The 21,931-nt window shown below is 34.2% G+C and overlaps 1 protein-coding gene across 1 annotated transcript in view; it reads right to left on the minus strand.

Annotated features, from left to right (window-relative positions):
* LRP1B (LDL receptor related protein 1B) overlaps positions 1–21,931 on the minus strand; it is a 1,963,100-nt gene that overhangs the window by 692,832 nt on the left and 1,248,337 nt on the right. Inside the window, exons 22-23 of the mRNA XM_025404289.1 lie at positions 8,081–8,281; positions 3,160–3,405 (exon numbers count right to left, since the gene is read on the minus strand). Coding sequence (XP_025260074.1) covers positions 3,160–3,405; positions 8,081–8,281 — 447 coding nt within the window. The remainder of the gene's footprint in view (positions 1–3,159; positions 3,406–8,080; positions 8,282–21,931) is intronic.

The following is a 21,931-nucleotide window of genomic DNA, read 5'->3' on the forward strand; positions in this document are numbered from 1 at the left end:
ATTTTTTACTATTTCAGGCGACTTATTGATAGAGGGCTCTGAGGAGCTAAAACTGGATATGCAATACTTATAAGATAAAAGCTATTTTAATAATCAGTATTTTCCTAAAGATTGGTTAGAAATAATGTCTTCTTTCTGGTAATCTTTCCTCCTTTTTGTATTTATAACTCTACTAATCAAATTATCTATCAATAAATAATTGCTATATTTTAAAACAATAAAACAAAAAACTATGATCAAATAAATTTGCTATGATTTTCTCTTGTTAACTGGTCTTTGTTATAGGAGAGTCATCTACGACCCTTACAATGGGGAGGAAAGCAAACACCTCCTTTCTGCCCCTGCAGTTCTATTCTGAGCTGAGGGCAGAGGGGTCAATTCCATTAGGTGAGTTATCTCTGTCTCTGGTCACCTGTATTTGAATGTTGAATTACTCTAACATTAAACGTAAGTTGTAATTTATTTCATATGATATATAAGCACTCTAAGACATTCAATCATTTTGTTATCTGTATCCAAAACAAACATCTGGACATCTGGAGCCAATTCTCCTGTGAAATATGATCACAAATGTGTCTGAGGTCAATATTTGATCTATTGCTTTTTCATCTGAAACACACAGACGAACGAAATGACTATTAGCGTCACAACAAATTGCTGCTTTTCAGCCTCTCAAGCCGATTACTTTGTGTGAGAATATTGAAGAAGAAAGTGTAGAATAAACATCTGCTAAACTTATGCTGTGGGACTCAAATTTTAATGGTCATAAGAAAACTACTACAGAAATAATCACAAAACAAAACAAAATTTAAAGTAAAAGATTAAAATAATATAATAATATCTGAAAGAATATATTTATTTATTAACTGTATATTATTTTCCCAGAAGTGGACTGGATATTATTTAAAACACAAGAGAAAAGTCTATGACCTGAATTCTAACCTCAAGGTTTGTATTATTTTATTGTAAAGATAAGAAATAAGAAGATATCTAGGAATATAAAACAGCCGATTAAAAATGTGATCAGACATATTCAAGAACAATATATTCTAGACATAGAAAGAAAAAATAAATGGAAAGTAAGGATATCTGGAAGAAGACTTGATTTATGAAAAAAAGACTTGAGTGAGTACGTCTCAAAGAATATCCAGGATTTCTGGAGATGAAGCGAGGAAAGTACAGTCTAAGTGGAAGAAACAAAATGAACAGAGGTTCATAATGTATGGGTTCTTAGCAGTCTGATGAAGCATGTGGACTCCGCAGAAAGTTGTGGTTTTTAATAATTTTTTTAATTTGTATATTTGTGAGTACATAGTAGGTGTTATAGTAGTATATTTCTAGGTTATGTGGAGGCCTGATAGATAAGAAAGCAACAATATGAAAGGGGCTCCACGTTGGGGAGGGCTCCAAGTGGGGAAGAACAATGAACAATCTTTCGGACAGGTGGCTAATCTCATCATAAACAACGACCTCCTTGTCCTGTGGCCACAATGACCTCATTCCACAAGTAGCTCCCTCCAGCACCACCATATAAAATGTTCTTCCAGTTCCTGCCTCTTTGCAGACAGCCCTGTCTCTGCTGTGCTGCCTGTTGCAACCTTGCAATGTATTTTCATGCTTTCTCTAATAAATCTTACCTACAACTGTCTTGGTAAATTCCTTTACCCCCTGTGTCAATGGCCCTAGTTAGTCACTACCTATGACAAGTTACATGAAATATTGTGATATAGGCATGCATTATATGATAATCACACAGGGTAAATACGATACCCATCACCTCAAGCGTTTATCCTTGTGTTACAAACAATCCAACTGTACTCTTAGTTATTTTAAAAGTACAATTAAGTTATTTTTTACTATAGTCACCCTGTTGTGCTAGCAAATACTAGAAAGTTTTTAGAAGTGCAAGAACAGTAAGAATAAAGTTTTTCTAAAAGTATAGATGAGAAAACCTTGAAATGCAGTTATTGAAATTAAGTAATGTTTGAATATAATAATAAATATATTTATTTACTTAAATATTTATTTTGATGTCATGAAATTCAAACTTCATTTGATAGAGTATTTTAATTATTATTCTAATTCCTTTTTATCTCAGGAGAAGTTTAGGAGATATTTCCCCACAGAGAGGATTTTATTAGTATATTCAATAATAAGATCCAGCAGTGGGTCCAAGGAGTCCCACTATTGAATTAGTAGTGGGTTGCAAAGCCTGAACGTAAGTGATATTTTGAGATATGTGCAGCAACTATAATGGAATATGAATATGTCTATTAATTCTATCAGCAAATTCATAGTTGCTGCTAATGACTTCGGTGGTCTGTGGCATACATTCAGAATGGAAAGAAATACTAACTTTCAATTAGAAGTTAAAATAATGCTATAATATTTTCCCAAAGTTTCTGAATCTCTTCAATTTTATCCATGGACTTCTAAGTTTCCTGTGGACTCAGATTAAGAATCTAGAGAAGTGGATGGAAAGCGATACTTCTTTAAACACCCTGTGGGTGTGTGGTACAGTAACAAGTCCTTCATACTATTCTTACAACATGCTAGAAGCAGGAAATGGTTATAAATGGGCAATGTTACTTGAAAAATGAGAAAACTGAGGCTCAACAGTATTATGTAACCTGCTTAGGGTCACATACAGAATGAATATAAGTTATACAATTAGAGTTTGAATATCCTAATCTAAAGCCTTTCTTTGCCTTTCCCACTGTGAAAAACCACCTAGAGAATCCGCAGAATGTTTTAAATAAGCAGTTAGAAGATAAACACAACCAGAGCAAGAAATTGTTTTCAAGAGCAGTAGAAATAACAACAGGGAATGTGGGGTAGGACCCCCTAAAAAAGCATACACAGAGAAACAAAGCAAATGCTTTTGCTTATACAAAAACAAGCCCATCTGGGATACGATCATAAAATCAACGTTTCAGGAAAAAAATAATCTGATGGTAACAGTTCAATGGATTGCAAAGGTAAGGATTATTATATTATCTCTCCAGAGATTTTATAGTAGGTCTAAAATAATACATAATCGTTAAATGCTTTATCTAAAATGAGTTGAATCCTTTTATTAATTTTCTGAAGCAGTTTTGGGGTTTGGTTTTTTCAAGATCTATCCTTAAATATAGCAACACACACAAAATAGTTACTTACCAACACTTGTACAACTTTCACCATCTACATCCAGCTTCCAACCTTCATAACATGAGCACTTAACTGTGTGCTTGTGCTGCTCACACACTTGGCTGCACTTTAGATGGTTGCTACAGTAATCCACAATTTCACATGTTTTATTGTCTTTGTTGAGTTGAAGTCCTTCAGGGCAGGAACAGACAATTCCTCTTCCAGGAACAACAGAACAGTGGTTGCTACAGCCTCCATTGTTCAGCGAACATTCATCTAGAGGGACAGATTATAGGTCTTATCAATTGCTTTCCTCAGTTAAATACTAATCATTGAACTCAATTCTCTAAGCCTACAATTAGCCTACAAATGAAGATAAGAAAGCCCTCTTTGGCTTATTTTTTCTTCAGGGATTGGTATAGAAATGATAGAATTCATCCAAAGGCCAAATTTAATTCTATATGATAGAAATTGTAAATGGAAGATTTTCATTTCTATAAAACTTGGGAGTATAGTTTGCTTTACCCCACGGATGTAAAGTGAGCTCAGTGTTTCTATCACAACTGGAAAGATTATGCTGAGCCTTTTAGCAGCTGTGCAAAATCATTTGTAGAGGTCTTCCAAAAAAGATGTATATACCATGATGATCTGAATATTAGACATATCTTGATGTTAATAAATTAACTAGTATATCCATATACACATATATGAATATATATACATAATGTCTATGTATCTTTTGCAACACTTGTACAGTCTATTTTGGAGTTATAATGTAGAACGGATTACTTTTTATCCTTTACTGGCTGTGGGCATTTATTTTTAAGTTATGTGAATTGTATATTGTGCCCCATATATTGGTTAGTAGGATTCATTCAATGACGCCATGGAGACATCGTAAGCAAAACACTAAAAAGAAAAAAAAGTTGTCCTGGTATTTTGGCTGAAATAATGAGCAATAGTATTGATTACACAGAAAATACGATTGATTATATAGATAATATGATTAGTTTGTAAAAAAGATTAGCTTTTTAAACAGCATTTAAATATACAGCTGTCCTTTAAATATATTTATTTATTATTCTACTTCATCACCAAATTGTAAGCTCCATGAGGGTACAGAAAATATCTCTTCTGTTTACCAGTGTATACCTAATATTGAGTAACGAGTTAAAAATATTTGATGAATTTTTTAAAGTAGAAAAATTGTATAAAAGCACACATTATCCTACATTTTAGTCAGAATTGTCTATTTGAGAAAATTTCAATATGACACTCTTATAACCTTGAAGAAAATGGCAGATAACTGTCTTTGAAACCACACCATTACCTACCACTGTGTACCATTAGGTACATAGTAATAAGGCTGAAAGAAGCTTTGTGTTTCTTGGCTTTAAAAATATTTTCAAGTGGATTTCAAACCGTATTTAATTGTGTATGTTTTGAGATATGCTAAAAAGATTACTGTCTAATAATTGGTAAATTGCAGTAATATTTATTTATACAATGCAAATATTTCTGATTGTCTATGAAAATGTATCTAGTACAAAAATTGGCCTGAAATGTAAGGCTTTTAAAAACATATCTACATTTTAAAAGCTCTGTATGAGTCAACTCTTCTTCATATAATGTCACCATCAATGAAGCTACAGTAATAAGAAAAGGAAAATGATTATATTAACTATTTTCTCTAGCAATTCAAGTTTCGTATTATTTTGAAGAAAAAAACAGGTTCAGCTCTTGGTTCCTCCAAATATGTTTCTCACCCATAATCAAAAGCATTTCAAAACAGCAGTCATTTCAAAGTATTTGCCCCATTTTAGTTCAATTGACATTCTTTTCCCAGAAAATAACTGTAAAGAAATGTCATTGTGCCCAGGAGGCTTAAAAAAAAAAAAAAAAAATTGTTACAATGCTTTTAGCTTATTTCAAATGTCACTGTTTTCTCAGTACCAAAGTGTCTCTTTCTATTACTATCTGTGGAATGAAGTCACAGATTATAGGTTAAATGAAATTCACTTTGAAATCTGAAATTGAATATATAAATTTAACGCCAATATTTGCATAATTAGAACCTGTTAATTCTTACTTAGCCCTAAACCTGTCATGAATCCTGCAACTTCTTCTAAATTTTTTTTATTACCTGACAAAGACTTCTTGACCAAACACTAGTCCGGATCCTCTAAATCCTCTTCTTGGCTAGACCTCAGCCTTGGCCAATAAAAACTGCAGACTCCCAGCACAAACGATTTCATCCTGCTGCCCTCACCTCCACCGCACCCCCCACCCCCATGCCCCTGGGCCAAAATACATACTGAGAGACTTGAACAATCACTAGCATATTGTCCAACAGTTTAAATGTATGTCCCTCGAATGACCCCAGCCCCCACATTAAATTGCCTGCCTGAGAAAGTTCATGATAATAGGCAAATATGTTCTGAACCTTCTCTTAGAGCAGTTGCTTTAGAAAGCTTGCAATTATAAATCCTTTCTGTGCCTTTTTGAGATGTAAATCTTCTACTACCCAGAACTGCCTTCTAAGGAGCCGAGAGCTTTCTTTTTGAAGTGCAAACACCTGAGAAGGTAACTCTGACTCTCATTCTCCCTCCCAGACCAGTGGGTGTCTTACTCTCACTTGCTGCCACTGTCTCTTGTCACAAAGATGAGAGAAGTCTGTTTTCCCCTCCAGTTAAGCACTAATTATCAAACCCAGGTGGCGTAATCTTGTGGAGCAGCCCCCTTAACCCCCTTAGTGCCTTTTCCTTAGCACACCTCAACCTTCAAAAAGTTTCCAGTTTTTAGTTTCATGAAGTTGAGCTCAGTTCACAGTGAACTCTCTATCACAAGAGTTACTAATGAATAAAATCTTTACTTACTGTTTTGCTAGTTAGCATCTGGTTTTATCTTTGATATATTATTATAACAAGAATCAATATAACTCCATTTTAGAGTAATTAAAGTCTATTTTCGTTTGTTTCTTAAGTGCAAATCTTTTTTTCTTTTGAAAGTATTTAAAAATTTCCCTAAAAAAAAATATTCTGTTCACTAGAATTAGAAGATTTACATTCTTGGGTTCTCCTTTTCTTTATATACATTGCATATAACCATGGAAAAGGAAGTTTAATCTTTTGGCCAGTATTTGCTTTCTGTTTTCATTGTTCTAACTCTTCATGACTTCACCTCTGAAAGAGTGGGGTGTGTAGTTCAATATGACACAATGCTGCAATCATGATAAAATTGTCTTTTTACCTCCTCTGGTACTTCCACACCAGATTCCTCCTTATAATCTATTTCAGTCTCTATAATCTTTTGAAATGTTTGGGCAAAGCTCTTGAAGTAATGACTATATGGCTAGATAAGAAGTGGTTTTCAATTCTGAAGTAGACAAAGAAATTAATTAAGAGGAAATTCCCTCATTACTCTTTTACTTTCCTAATTTGGAAAGTGAAGAATAAGAAAATAAGGTTGAGTTTTTTTATCATTGTCTTCATTTTTCTCAATGGGTGTACTTTCTGTCTTTTGCCTTTTATTTCTTTAACTTGAAGGATGGGGAAAAGGTAGAAAAGTACTAATATTTTTCAATAACTGTAGGGCATCAGGCATTATTATCATGATTACCTGATAGATAACCATTGCCTCTATTTTAAGAAAATCAAGATTTTAAGAAATTAAGTCACCTACTCAAATGACTTAATTGAAGAAAAGAATTTAAGCTTGTTGAAGTCTAGTTTTTCCATAATTACATTATATTTTCTTTTAAGCGTATTGATAATTTCTTTTAGAATTGTATTTACAACCTTCATGAGCAAACCTCTCACCAACCACTACAAAGAATGAGCTGGGCAAGAAATGAATACAGAAAAATGAAGTTTGTCATCTTTTATTTATAAATTTTTTGCTCAATTTTAGTTTTAGTTGTTTTTTTTTTTTCTTCTTGGCTGAATTTTTTTGTATAATTTTAGCCTAATCAAATGAAGACTGTTGCATTCACTGTTTCAAGGTTATTTTATAAAATCATGCCTTAAAAAAAGACATTTTCCCACACATGTTAAAAAATCATCCTTTTTTATATCATTCAGTATGCTATTAATGCTAATTTGAGGTCAAAATATAACTTTAGGCTTCAATGTAGTTGTCTTTCCTACTTTCAATCAGTCAGCTTCATTATTTCCTAAAGTCATTTCCTCACAGCCTCAAGTCATCTCATTATTGTTCTTATCATTCTGTAAACTGTTCTTCATTATCTATTGATGTCACCTTCAGTATTATCTAGAAAACACTTTAAAAAAAAATCCCTTTACTAAATCTCTGATCTCCTGAAAGAGAAGGAAATGTAATTTTCTTTTGTATGTGCTGGTTGGTAAGAAAGATTGCTAGTCAACGTGATTTCAAAGCTCATTGAAATCATTTTAACTAGATAAGGCATACTAAAGAAAGCTGTTGTATGAAGACTAAAAACTTGCAGGAAAATTATATTAAATTGGGTAATATTCAATTGGTTTTATTACCCAGTCTCTTCCCCTTCCTAAAAATCAGTTTCTATTGTAATGATTAGAAGGCTTATCAAAATATGTAGGGTGGTGGTGAGCTCTATCCCACAGATGAGGAATAACAAGTTTTCCTTGTTCTGAGTGACTCACTTAACAAATAATCAGTTCAACTAGGGGAACATCATTGGCCATCCAGAGATCTAAATGATGAATACAGCTCTTCAATTAAGTGACCTCAATATAGGCTAGCTTTTCCTGTCTTATTTTCAGAAATTTCTGATCACATTTAAGACTTTTACTGCAGCTTTAGAGTGTCTGAAAAATGTAGATAAGGTTCAGTGCTAAAGCTACATTTAAAGGGAATGAAAGGAATGAATGCTACTATATTAAGTAACAAACAGCAAGTGAACTAAAAGGTTGTAGTTTTCATGGAGAAGCCAGTGCAATTAAACATGCAGTACCACAGAGATCGCCTTCATCAGAGCCATCAGGACAATCCTTTTTCCCATTGCAGAGTTTCTCTGGCTGCAGGCAGACTGAGGTGTCATTAGCACAAGGATATTTGGGTGGTCCACACAAGAAACTGTCACAGTCATCTTCATCTGACTGATCTTCACAATCAATGTCTCCATCACATACCCATGCTTTGTTGATGCATCTCCCTTAAGAAAACAGAAATAGCATCTGTTTGATTTTCGTGATTAGGTCATTGTGATAATGAGCGGCCATTATTGTCTTCAGTCACCAGCAGAATTACTTGTCTTCAGCAAAAGAAAACAAAATCTATTTGCTTATTATTTGACAGTTTATTTTCATGACGGCATCTGAATATTTCTTCTCCTGGTCTTAAAGTGCTCTCAGTGTTTGAGCTTTGATATTTTCTTGAGTTTCAAGTCATTGCTCTGCTCTATTTAAAAAGTATATATACATATAGACAGAATTTATAGCATTTTTTATTGTTTTTAGAAGAAAAAAAGAAAATAATTATTGTTTAACCAGCATGATTCAACAGTAACAGTGTGAAACACAAAGAGATCAATGTTCATTGTTACCGTTTTTTTGTTTTGTTTTCTTTTGTTTTGTTTTGTGATGGAGTTTTGCTCTTGTTGCCCAGGCTAGAGGGCAATGGTGTGATCTCCATTCACTGCAACCTCTGCCTCCTGGGTTCCAGCAATTCTCCTGCCTCGGCCTCCCAAGTAGCTGGGATTACAGGCATGTGCCACCATGCCTGGCTAATTTTGTATTTTTAGTAGAGATGGGGTTTTACCATGTCGGTCAGGCTGATCTCAAACTCCTGACCTCAGGTGATCCACCACTTCGCCCTCCCAAAGTACCGGGATTACAGGCATGAGCCACCGTGCCTGGCATTGTTGTCTATGTAGATGTTTCACTGCAAATTATTCCTCCTTTTGAAGTTGTCTTTTACTGACTTCTTATTAATTATCTTTTCTAGATTATGCAATGTTCAGGTGCAATACAAATTTTTTAAAATGTACCTAAAGATAATACTAGTTATTGACTGACTACATACTGGCATCTTATAAAAATAAGTGGGGCAAATACAAGGGAAATGGAAAATATTACATTGTATATATCCAAAAGTCATTATGTATTTAAATGTCTTAAGTCTTACAGGCAAACACATTTTAAAATAATTAAAATATATAAGCAAAAAATGTTTTATTTATAAAAATATATTAATATTTTTTTTTTTATTTTTTTATTTTTTTTATTTTTTTGAGACGGAGTCTCACTCTGTCGCCCAGGCTGGAGTGCAGTGGCCGGATCTCCGCTCACTGCAAGCTCCGCCTCCCGGGTTCCCGCCATTCTCCTGCCTCAGCCTCTTGAGTAGCTGGGACTACAGGTGCCCGCCACTGCGCCCGGCTAATTTTTTGTATTTTTTTTAGTAGAGACGGGGCTTCACCATGTCAGCCAGACTGGTCTCAATCTCCTGACCTCGTGATCCGCCTGTCTCGGCCTCCCAAAGTGCTGGGGTTACAGGCTTGAGCCGCCGTGCCCAGCCAATAATTATTTACATTACTATGTCAAATAAAAAAAATATAATCAGTTCCATAACTAAAATACATTTGAAGATATTCAACATTGATAAACATACTCTTAAAACAAGAATTGACAGATACTTCACTAGATTTGATATAAATGGAGAAACATTATAAACTTTTGTATTAACATCATAAATAAAACCAATAATGTTGTTCTGTAAATACTACCTGGCACAATTAGGTAATAGAAAGAAATGAGGTATAATATTAGAAATGAGGTATAACATTAGAAAACAGTGTCATTACATGTTAGTATAACCATATAATTATAAAATCAATTAAAATTAAATAAACTAAGAATTCAAAAAATAGGTAGCTAGTTTCAAAAACAACAGAAAAATATATTTCATATATGGAGACAGCATATACTAGAAGAAAAGGTCAACTAAAATTTTATCATAAAAATGTATTTTGAGTTAAAATGCACAAGAACTATATAATATTTATACAAATCTAAAATTCTACAAAGAATCTGATAAAAAGGCTTGAATAAAGATATTATTTGGTCTTGGATTAGTAAAGACACTAATTTTCTCTTAATTTAAACAATCCTTTCAAAATAGTAACCATATTAATGAAACCCTCCAAGCTTATTTTAAATTAAAAAATAAAACTAGAAAAATCATTCAGAATCTTACCAAAAAAAAAAAAGAGGAATCTTAATGAGTAGAAACTCTATATATTCCAACTATTTAGAAGTAGTTTAAGGTAATAGTAGTTAAAATACATTTTGCAAATGAATATCAATAAAGATATTAATAATTAAAGAGCACAGAGACATTAGAAATAGGTCTATCTATGCATATGGCTTTTGTATATGAAAAAGTTGGCAATTTAAATAGCAGAGAACAAAATTAATGATGCAGTATCACCTCATTAGCCAATCTGGAGGATAAACAATAAAGCTGAATCTCTACTTGGCTTCTTATGCTATAATATATTCTAGATATATCAAAGAGGTAATCATTTTAAAATAAGAATAAAAATACAAACGTTAAGCTGAATTTTATAAACATATTTTATTCCATATTGCAACAACAAACTCCATAGACAAAGTCAGTGGACAGTCAATAAGCCAGAAAAAATATTTCATCCTATTTTTAAAAATATTTCATTATATGACAAAAAGCATATTTTTTAAACATACAAGGGTTCTTTTAAATCAATAAGATAACAATCAATCCAACTGCAAGATTCATAAAGAAACGGTTCACAAACATAAGATATTCAATATCCCTTTCAATTAAAAAAGGTAAACTGAAATAACCAATTGACATCCTTCCTACTCTATTAGATCAATATCAAAAAGTTGGATAATGCAAAACTAGATCTGACAAGGATGTAAAAAGCAGCACAAATGTTGAAAATTGTGATAATCTCTCTCCAAGGCAATGTCAAGAAATCCAGCAAATGAAACATCTGTCAACTCATCACCACAGTAATTCTAATTTTAGAAAATGTTTTCATAAATATATTTGCACAAATGCACAAAGATGCTAGGATATCTACTGCTGTTTTGTATATATTATGGAAAGGAAAGTAACAATTTAAATAATTACTGCAAGCCTGGTGACATCAATTACAATGCATCCATACATAAAAGGTATATGCTTGAATGAAGAAGAATGTGTCAATCTACATAAGTGAATGAAAACTAATTTTCAAAGTTAATTAATTTTAAAAGGCATAGAACTCAGTGTATATAGGCTTTCTGATGTGTTGAAAGGGAGTTAGTTATTTATCAATATGTATGACTATATTTCCATACATTTATCACTTTAAGTACATGGATAGACTTTGTATTTGAATTCTTTCTGGAGGGATACACAAGAAATAGTTTAAATTGGTTGCCTCTGGAAAGAATTAGTTACTGGAAACCCATTGTAGGAGGGAGATGAACTTTTCATGGAATACTCTTATGCTGCTTTATTTTTCTTATACCATATACTTGCGTAACTTTTCCAAAATATATTGGCTCCTTAAAAAAAAAAAAAAAAAGATTAGGTATACACATATGCAATTAAGCCTGATTCAACAGCCTTCTCGTAAAAATTATATGTTGAAGTTACTCTGTGCCTTACCCTTTCCTAAGGGCTTTCAGAAATATAAGAAAGCATAAAGCCCGATCCCTGTAACCAGGGGCTTATAACCTAGTTAGAAAGAAAAGATCAATGCATAATATATCAGTCAAAAATATGACATTCTATATACTTAAGTATTAAATTGTATGAAGTCATTTGCAAGAGTTCGAGTTCAAGAATATACAAATTCCCATTTTTAGTTTGGTTTATCAAAATGCAACTTCCTTTGGTTTTTTTTGTTGTTGTTGTTGTTTTTCCCCCCGACACATCACCAATCCATGATGGCATTCCCAACCACTGACTCCAAAATGACCTTAGAATTGTTTCAACAGATACATCTATAAATCACTATCAATCTTTTAGAGTAAGAATAGCAGTAAAGCTATTTGCCATCCCTGATATAAATACTGCTTGGAAAAGGTAAACAAAAATAATATTCAGATGACTGTAAAACTTTAAAAGAAATAATGTCACCAGAGATATGAATAAATATGAATACATAGTTTAATGAATTGTACAAGCTTAAACAGCCCCCCTCTTCCTATTGATTTTTCAGGGGCTGTTTGAAGCTTAATTGCTTCTCCCTGTTTATGTTTGGTTTTAGTTCTTACCAAAAAGTAGACAAGAAGGCGAACCAGGTATGATAAGTTTAATGAATTTCTAACTCATGAACATGAATTAGGTAAAACCCAAAAGCCAATGGCCTCAGTGAAAATACTTTAAACATATTGATTTTTACCTGATTCGTATCAAGATAAATCCTTACCTAATCAAGTACCTAATCAAGTCGTTGGAAACAAAATCTTGAATGACCAAAGATCACAGATTTCTTTGCTTAAGCTCCCTTCCTTATATATAAGAAATAACTAGTTATTAATAGTAAAACATATTATAGAAATACGTATCCAATAGATAGAATATCCAAAAATCTTTAAAGTTTTTTAAACGTGCATGAGTAATTGAAGTAATCAAGTAAATCATTGTGTTTACTAATTTATTTTTAGAAGATGCTGAAAACCATATTAGATAATTAGTATGAAGTTGAGCTCTACAAAATATTTTCTCATTTATTTATAACGATGTTTTCAACTTGATAACTACATGTCAAAGACTCTATTTTGGTAACTGTGGTTTTGTCCTTTGAGAAAAGAAAATAAGTACGGATAAGTAACAACAACAACAATGTTTTAAAAAAAATAATCCCCCAAACCCAGAAATTTGGTTAAACATAACTACAAAGTCAACAGGTATAGAAAAACTTAAGTTTTTATGACTGTAGAAAACAAGCTGGTTTTCCAAAATAAATTGATACAATCTCTTCTACAGTTTCTCTTTTTTGTGTTAAACTCTTGACCATGTTCTGAAATAGATCTATCTTTTTGTAAACTAACTTGTTTTTAGTTTAATAAAAAGACAGCACATGCTACAATAGGATAATTTCTGTTCTGGGATATGACTGGCAGTTTATATTAAGATACTAATATTAACATGAAGTGAATCTTTGAGAAAGTCTAAATGGATTTACTTGAAATTATATTATTATAATGCCTCATTGAACACTGGTCTATAAACTAATCTTTTAAAAAATGTTTATACTACTAACTTTTAGTGTTACCTACATATTTATTTCTCTAACAGTGTTTGGTTTCAATTCAATTTGGCAAATACTTTTTGAGTATTATATGCTTGATTTGCTACTGAAGAGTGTAGAAAGATGGGGAAGACAAATTCCTGATCTTGTGGAGCAATAACTCTAGTAATGACAAATGTTCTAATATTGAACATATAAAACAGGATGAGATGAAAGCCATATAACCATCAGAGAATGCTATGGATTTTCAAGGAGGTGGAACATATGTATGATTGGAAGGATGAGAAACAAGTTTTACCAAGCTATTCTTCTGAACAATGTTTGGAAGGATGGTAGAAAATTTTATATAAAGAAAAAAGCATTTAATATAGACAGCTGCCTAATGCGTACAGTCTTAGCATTCGAACATATACCCCACACAAAATCAAAAGCAAGTAAACAGAACAGGTGAAAGAAATAAAAATGTAATAGCATAGTGATTACTCCTGCTACTGAATAGGAATGTGTTAGGGCATAGATATTAGAAAAGAATCAGTTCTTTCTTATGCTGATCTTTGTTCCACCTCTAAGTGAATTCATTATAAAATTCTAGTTTTTACATTTGCTTTTTATTTTATGCTAAACATTACCTTGTTTATAAAATAGTTATAGGTACAAATTATCCTTAGAGCTATATACACAAAACCATGTATAATAAGTTTAATGGGTGATTTTCAGGGGGTAATTTTGAACATATGCAGTTTTATATGCTGAATATTCAACCTTATTTGTTTAATCGAATTCACACAAAAGATGAAAGTCTTATCTAAAGGTATAAAAGCAGGAAAGAGTGGGACCTGTTTAAAAAGCAATAATGAAGCAGTTTGGGGCCCCTAATTCAAGAAGTGTTTCTTAATCTGATTATGGTTAAGAAAATTGAGACACTTTTTGAATTAGCAATGGAGACTGTCTATAAGATTCAGCAAACTTGAATGATTGAAAGATTTTTTTTAAGTGTGTGCTTAGGTCACATATTGAGAGGTAAGAGAAAGCCAAAACTGCGGGGAGTGTGGATTGAAGCTAATGACATCAGGGAAAAACACAGTCAGCCACACAAAGATCTGAGAGAGAGATAATGAAAGCTTAACCTTAGATTATGCGATGTGAGTAGAGAATGGAACGGGGGATGTTGGAGATACTGCAGAAGTAACCTCAGTAGGAGTAGGACTTGGAAAATGATTTCAAGTTAGAAGTGTCAAAGTGTCAAAGGGTTCTTTCTGCTTTAAATCTGAGTGTACAGGGGATTAAATATTCTAACGGAAATGAGAAATTCTTACTCATCTCTGACTTTGAAGAGAAAGTAGAATGTTCAGCATTGCATTGGGAAAAAAATGGATTAGAAGTAGGGAGTAAATGTCAGTGGCAGAAATTTTGGAGTCCTAGAGGTGACAGTTAAAACTGGGGACAGAAGAGATTGCTATGAAGATCTTGCAGAAAGACGAGAAGGAGCAAAACAAATTAATTAAGAGAAAAATATCTGCAATGCTGGACACATATTATGTGCTCAACAAGTATATTTTTAAATTAAATATAAGGGATAGGCAGAGAAAACGGGCAAGGGAAAGTGAAATACAAAGAGGAGTCTAAATGTCATGTGGCTAAAGATAACAATCCAATATGAGAATTCATAAGAACGTATTAAAAGGGAGGACATGCAGCAGGGTAAAGTGTGGCAAAGAAAGAAGCCGAGGTGCAGTACTAGTAGTGAAAAGTGTCATTCATTAAGCTTGTACTGTGCTCTAGACACTTTTTGTACTTTCTACCAGTTATTATTATCTTACCTATTTTACTGACCAGAAAACAGTAATGTAGAGAGGTTTAGTTACTTATTTGCACTCATGCAGATACTGAATGGCAGAGTAGGACTCAAAACACAGAAGAGCATAAACTGAGAAATTATTCCTGGTGACCATCAAAACAGCCATTTCTATCAAGGGAAGCGACTGGATGTTAGATTGCAAACGGTGAAGGAATTAGTGAGACGTAAGGCATCTAGGTACTTACATCAGGTGATTTAATGAAGTGAAGAAGAAAGACAGGGAAAAGGTAATAAAATCAAATAAATGCTTTTCAGGTTATTGGACTAAATATAGTTACATCGAGAAAGAAAAATTAGTCTGGAGAAAGAAATGGAAGACCAAGCAAGAAAAGTGACCAAGGTCCCACAAGGATTAGGAGGTCACAGGAGCAATATCTAAAGAAGGGGCTGGGGTGGTGGCTCACACCTGTAATCCCAGCACTTTGGGAAGCCGAGGTGGGTGAATCACTTGAGGTAAGGAGTTTGAGACCAGCCTGGCCAACATGGTGAAACCCCATCTCTACTTAAAAAAAAAGAAAAACAAAAATGTAGTCAGGTGTGGTGATGCATGCCTATAATCCCAGCTACTCAGGAGGCCGAGGCAGGTATTGCTTGAACCTGGGGGGGTGGAGGCTGCAGTGAGCTGAGGTCGTGCTACTGCACCCCAACCTGGGCAACAGAGCAAGACTGTCTCTAAATAAACAAATAGATACATACATACATACATACATCCATCTAAAGAAGAGCCCTCCTGGACAAAAAGGAGCATTGTTTATTCTTCTTTATAGACAGGACTGAAGGGAAACAAGAAGAGTAGGCACACAGCAAAAGGTTTAAAACTGTCAGCTCATGAGGTCAGGAGATAGAGACCATCCTGGCTAACATGGTGAAACCAGTCTCTACCAAAAATACAAAAAATTAGCTGGGCAAGGTGGTGGGCGCCTGTAGTCCCAGCTACTCAGGAGGCTGAGGCAGGAGAGTGGCATGAACCCAGGAGGCAGAGCTTGCAGTGAGCTGAGATCTCACCACTGTACTCCAGCCTGGGCAACAGAGTGAGACTCTGTCTCAAAAAAAACAAAACAACAGCAACAACAAAACTGTCACTGGGAGGAATCAAGGAAAAATACAGGAGGCTCATAAGAAGAAAAATGCAAAATATTTTATTAGTTTTCTGTACATAAACAACGAACAGCTTGCCATATTATTTTCATCAGAAATAATCAAAAGTATTCCATAGGGCTGGTTCCAGAAAGAAAAAAAAGGGCTGTGTTTAGAAATGTTTCATATAGAACCCATCGTATAATTCTAACGAAATCACTATACCATTATGGGATATTTTCGGTTCTAATAATCCAGATTGGTTTTCCACAATGATTAAATTCATCATTTTATTCTGTATTCACTGATACAACAATAGGGGAAAGAAAACAAAACAATCCAAAAATAGACAAGAATAATGTTTTGCCATTCACAGAAGCCCACAGAGAATTTTCATTACACAGCAGATCAGAACAGAGTATGATGCTACTGTCAAAGTTAAATCCACATGTGTGCCAGTCAGTTCTGTTACATTCTTCTGCTAAAGATCACTTGTCCTTAACTAATAACACTACTCTGCAACTTGATTTCAAAATGTATATTGCTTATTCCAATGGAATCTAGAGTGGAAGGTAGATGAGTCAGCACCAAACTATCACAACTTTTGAAAAGGTAGTCAATCAAAAAAGGACACACTAAAAGTTATGATATCTTCTCAGTCATTCTTCCTAGCCACTTTTCCCCCATACTTAGAGACAAAAAAATGGCAATACTTTTCTTGTGAATTCTTCCAGAAATGTTTTTGTTATACAGATAATACACTTTTACTTTCTTTTCACTTAAACAATATTACATGCTATGCCCACTCTTTCACTCCTTCACTTTCACTCAACATGTAATCACAGAGAAGTGTTCATGTCAGTGCATTATAATGACTTCCAAATCTGTAAGGCATTCTACTATACAGAAATATCATATTAGCACCTAGTGCCCTATTTTGTCCTATTTAGGTTATTTGCAACATTTATCTATTAAAAGCAATTTCATGGCAAATGAACATTTGAAAAGATACTCAAAATAATATATCATTAGCAAAATACAAATTAAAACAATAATGAGATACAACTGTACACCTATCAGAGTGATGAAAATCTGGAACAGTGACAACACTAAAGGTGTACAAGAATATAGAACAACAGAAACTTTCATTCATCACAAGTGAATGAAGGCAAAATGGTACAGCCAGTTTGAAAGACAATGAAGCCATTGCTTACAAATACTGAACATACTCTGACCCTACTATCCTGCAAATGGACTCCTTGGTCTTTACCCAAATGAATTAACAATTTATGTCCACTCAAAAACCTGCATGTACATATTTATAACTGTTTTATTCATAATTGCCAGAATTTGGAAACAAAGATGTCCTTCAGTGGGAGAACAGATTAAAAAATTGTGGTACAATGAAATATTATTCAAAGCTTAAATAAATCTAATACCAAGCCATGAAAAGACATGGAGGAAACTCAAATGCATATTACAAGGTGAAAGAAGTCAATATGGCAAGTCTACATACTATGTGATTTCAATGACATGACACTCCAGAAAAGGCAAAACCATGGAGAGAGTAAAAAGATAAGCAGCTTCCAGAAGGTAAGGGGGAGGGAAGAATAAACAGAGTACAAAAGGTTTTTAGAGCAGTGAAATTATTCTGCTTGATACTATAATGATGGACACATGTCATCATATATTTGTCAAGATCCATAGAATATTCAACATCTAAAGTAAACCCTCATGTAAACCATAGACTTTGGATGAGAAAGATGTGTCACTGTAGGTTCATTTATTATAACAAATGTACCATTCTGGTGCAGTACACTGACAGTAAAGAGAGCTGTGCATGTGAAGGTGGTGGGAGTATATAGGAAGTCTTGGTACTTTCTGCTAAATTTTGCTGTGAACCTAAAATTGGTCTATAAAAAGTCTATTTTTTAAAAAGTCATAAACATTTTGATATATAATACTACCCATTTTATTCAGTTAATACCTAGGAATCCAACCTATAAGGGATGTAAAGGACCTCTTCAAGGAGAACTATACAAACCACTGCTCAGTGAAATAAAAGAGGACACAAACAAATGGAAGAACATACCATGCTCATGGATAGGAAGAATCAATATTGTGAAAATGACCATACTACCCAAGGTAATTTACAGATTCAATGCCATCCCCATTAAGCTACCAATGACTTTCTTCACAGAATTGGAAAAAAAAAAAAAAAAAAAAAAAACTGCTTTAAAGTTCATATGGAACCAAAAAAGACCCCTCATTGCCAAGACAATCCTAAGCCAAAAGAACAAAGCTGGAGGCATCACACTACCTGACTTCAAACTATACTACAAGGCTACAGTAACCAAAACAGCATGGTACTGGTACCAAAACAGAGATATAGACCAATGGAACAGAACAGAGCCCTCAGAAATAATACCACAAATCTACAGCCATCTGATCTTTGACAAACCTGACAAACACAAGAAATGGGGAAAGGATTCCCTATTTAATAAACGGTGCTGCGAAAATTGGCTGGTCACAGGTAGAAAGCTGAAACTGGATCCTTTCCTTACTCCTTATATGAAAGTTAATTCAAGACGGATTAGAGACTTAAATGTTAGACCTAAAACCATAAAAATCCTAGAAGAAAACCTAGGTAATACCATTCAGGACATAGGCATGGGCAAGGACTTCATGTCTAAAACACCAAAAGCAACGGCAACAAAAGCCAAAATTGACAAATGGGATCTAATTAAACTAAAGAGTTTCTGCAGAGCAAAAGAAACTACCACCAGAGTGAACAGGCAACCTACAGAATGGGAGAAAATTTTTGCAATCTACTCATCTGACAAAGGGCTAATATCCAGAACCTACAAAGAACTCAAACAAATTTACAAGAAAAAGACAAACAACCCCATCAAAAAGTGGGCAAAGGATATGAACAGACACTTCTCAAAAGAAGACATTCACATAGCCAAAAGACACATGAGAAAATGCTCATCATCACTGACCATCAGAGAAATGCAAATCAAAACCACAATGAGATACCATTTCACACCAGTTAGAATGGCAATCATTAAAAAATCAGGAAACAACAGGTGCTGGAGAGGATGTGGAGAAATAGAAACACTTTTACACTGTTGGTGGTGCTGTAAACTAGTTCAACCATTGTGGAAGACAGTGTGGTGATTCCTCAAAGATCTAGAACTAGAAATGCCATTTGACCCAGCCATCCCATTCCTGGGGATATACCCAAAGGATTATAAATCATGCTGCTATAAAGACACATGCACACGTATGATTATTGCGGCAGTATTCACAATAGCAAAGACTTGGAATCAACCCAAATGTCCATCAGTGACAGACTGGATTAAAAAAATGTGGCACATATACACCATGGAATACTATGCAGCCATAAAAAAGGATGAGTTTGTGTCCTTTGTAGGGACATGGATGCAGCTGGAAACCATCATTCTCAGCAAACTATCGCAAGAACAGAAAACCAAACACTGCATGTTCTCACTCATAGGTGGGAATTGAACAATGAGATCACTTGGACACAGGAAGGGGAACATCACACACCGGGGCCTATTGTGAGGAGGTGGGAGGAGGGAGGGATAGCATTAGGAGATATACCTAATGTAAATGATGAGTTAATGGGTGCAGCACACCAACATGGCACATGTATACATATGTAACAAACCTGTACGTTGTGCACATGTACCCTAGAACTTAAAATATAATAATAAAAAAAGTATGATTTCTCAATTAACCTACTGATTGTTTTGAACTATGATCCTAGTTTTCAAATACATTTTTAAAAATCATTCCACTGTAGATTTCTAATATTTTGTGTGTGTAGAGAATGCTTTTTGTAAATTGCCAATTATTTGAAATACTTTTAAGACTTCTTTGGAACCTAACATATGGTCAAATTTGAAATAGTTTTCTATAACTTTGATGTACATGGAAGAGTATATATGTATTGGTTTAAGTTTATTAAACACATTTAATAAAGCTTTAAATAAATATCTTTGTACATCTCACTCCTCAAATGCATGAATATATCTATGTGATAAATTCCTAGAGGTGGAATTGTGGGTAAAATTGGAGACAAATTGTAAACATTGAAATATATTGCTTTCCACAGAGGTTCACCAGTCTCCACTGAAAGCAAAGTGTCTGCTTTCTCTACTCTCACCAACATGGGTATTACTGGGCTTATTTATTATCAATCAACTGATGTCAAAAGAATGCAATCCCACTGTGGTTTTGAACCACATTTTTCTTATAGGTGCTATGGATGGAATGTTTGTGTCCAGATCAAATTCATGTTGAAATCCTAATCCCCAATGTGATGGTATTGGGAGGACTGGGAGGTAATCAGTTATGAGAGTAGAACCCGCATATCATAAGAAGATTGCCATCTGCAAACCAGGAAGAGTGCCTTAGATAGACACCAGGTTTCCCAGTTCTTGATCTTGGACTTCTCAGTCTCTAGAACTGTGAGCAATAAATGTCTGTTGTTTAAACAACTCAGTTTATGATAATTTGTTATAGCAGCCTGAACTAAGATAGTCTCATTCTCCACCTTTTCTGTTGCAATTATTCTACTTGTCATATGTGTGCTGAATTCTTAGTCATTTTAAGAGTAAAACTTTTCTCTTTTTCTTTTTGGAGGTCTCAACATACTTTTTTTTTTTTAATATATATATTATACTTTAAGTTCTAGGGTACATGTGCATAACGTGCAGGTTTGTTACATATGTATACTTGTGCCATGTTGGTGTGCTGCACCTATCAACTCATCAGCACCCATCAACTCGTCATTTACATCAGGTATAACTCCCAATGCAATCCCTCCCCCCTCCCCCCTCCCCATGATAGGCCCCGGTGTGTGATGTTCCCCTTCCTGAGTCCAAGTGATCTCATTGTTCAGTTCCCACCTATGAGTGAGAACATGCGGTGTTTGGTTTTCTGTTCTTGTGATAGTTTGCTGAGAATGATGGTTTCCAGCTGCATCCATGTCCCTACAAAGGACACAAACTCATCCTTTTTTATGGCTGCATAGTATTCCATGGTGTATATGTGCCACATTTTCTTAATCCAGTCTGTCACTGATGGACATTTGGGTTGATTCCAAGTCTTTGCTATTGTGAATACTGCCGCAATAAACATACGTGTGCATGTGTCTTTATAGCAGCATGATTTATAATCCTTTGGGCATATACCCAGTAATGGGATGGCTGGGTCATATGGTACATCTAGTTCTAGATCCTTGAGGAATCGCCATACTGTTTTCCATAATGGTTGAACTAGTTTACAATCCCACCAACAGTGTAAAAGTGTTCCTATTTCTCCACATCCTCTCCAGCACCTGTTGTTTCCTGACTTTTTAATGATCGCCATTCTAACTGGTGTGAGATGGTATCTCATTGTAGTTTTGATTTGCATTTCTCTGATGGCCAGTGATGATGAGCATTTTTTCATGTGTCTGTTGGCTGTATGAATGTCTTCTTTTGAGAAATGTCTGTTCATATCCTTTGCCCACTTTTCGATGGGGTTGTTTTTTTCTTGTAAATTTGTTTGAGTTCTTTGTAGGTTCTGGATATTAGCCCTTTGTCAGATTGCAAAAATTTTCTCCCATTCTG

The sequence above is a fragment of the Theropithecus gelada genome, chromosome 12 (genome assembly GCF_003255815.1).
Source record: "Theropithecus gelada isolate Dixy chromosome 12, Tgel_1.0, whole genome shotgun sequence".
NCBI classification, from domain to species: domain Eukaryota; kingdom Metazoa; phylum Chordata; class Mammalia; order Primates; family Cercopithecidae; genus Theropithecus; species Theropithecus gelada.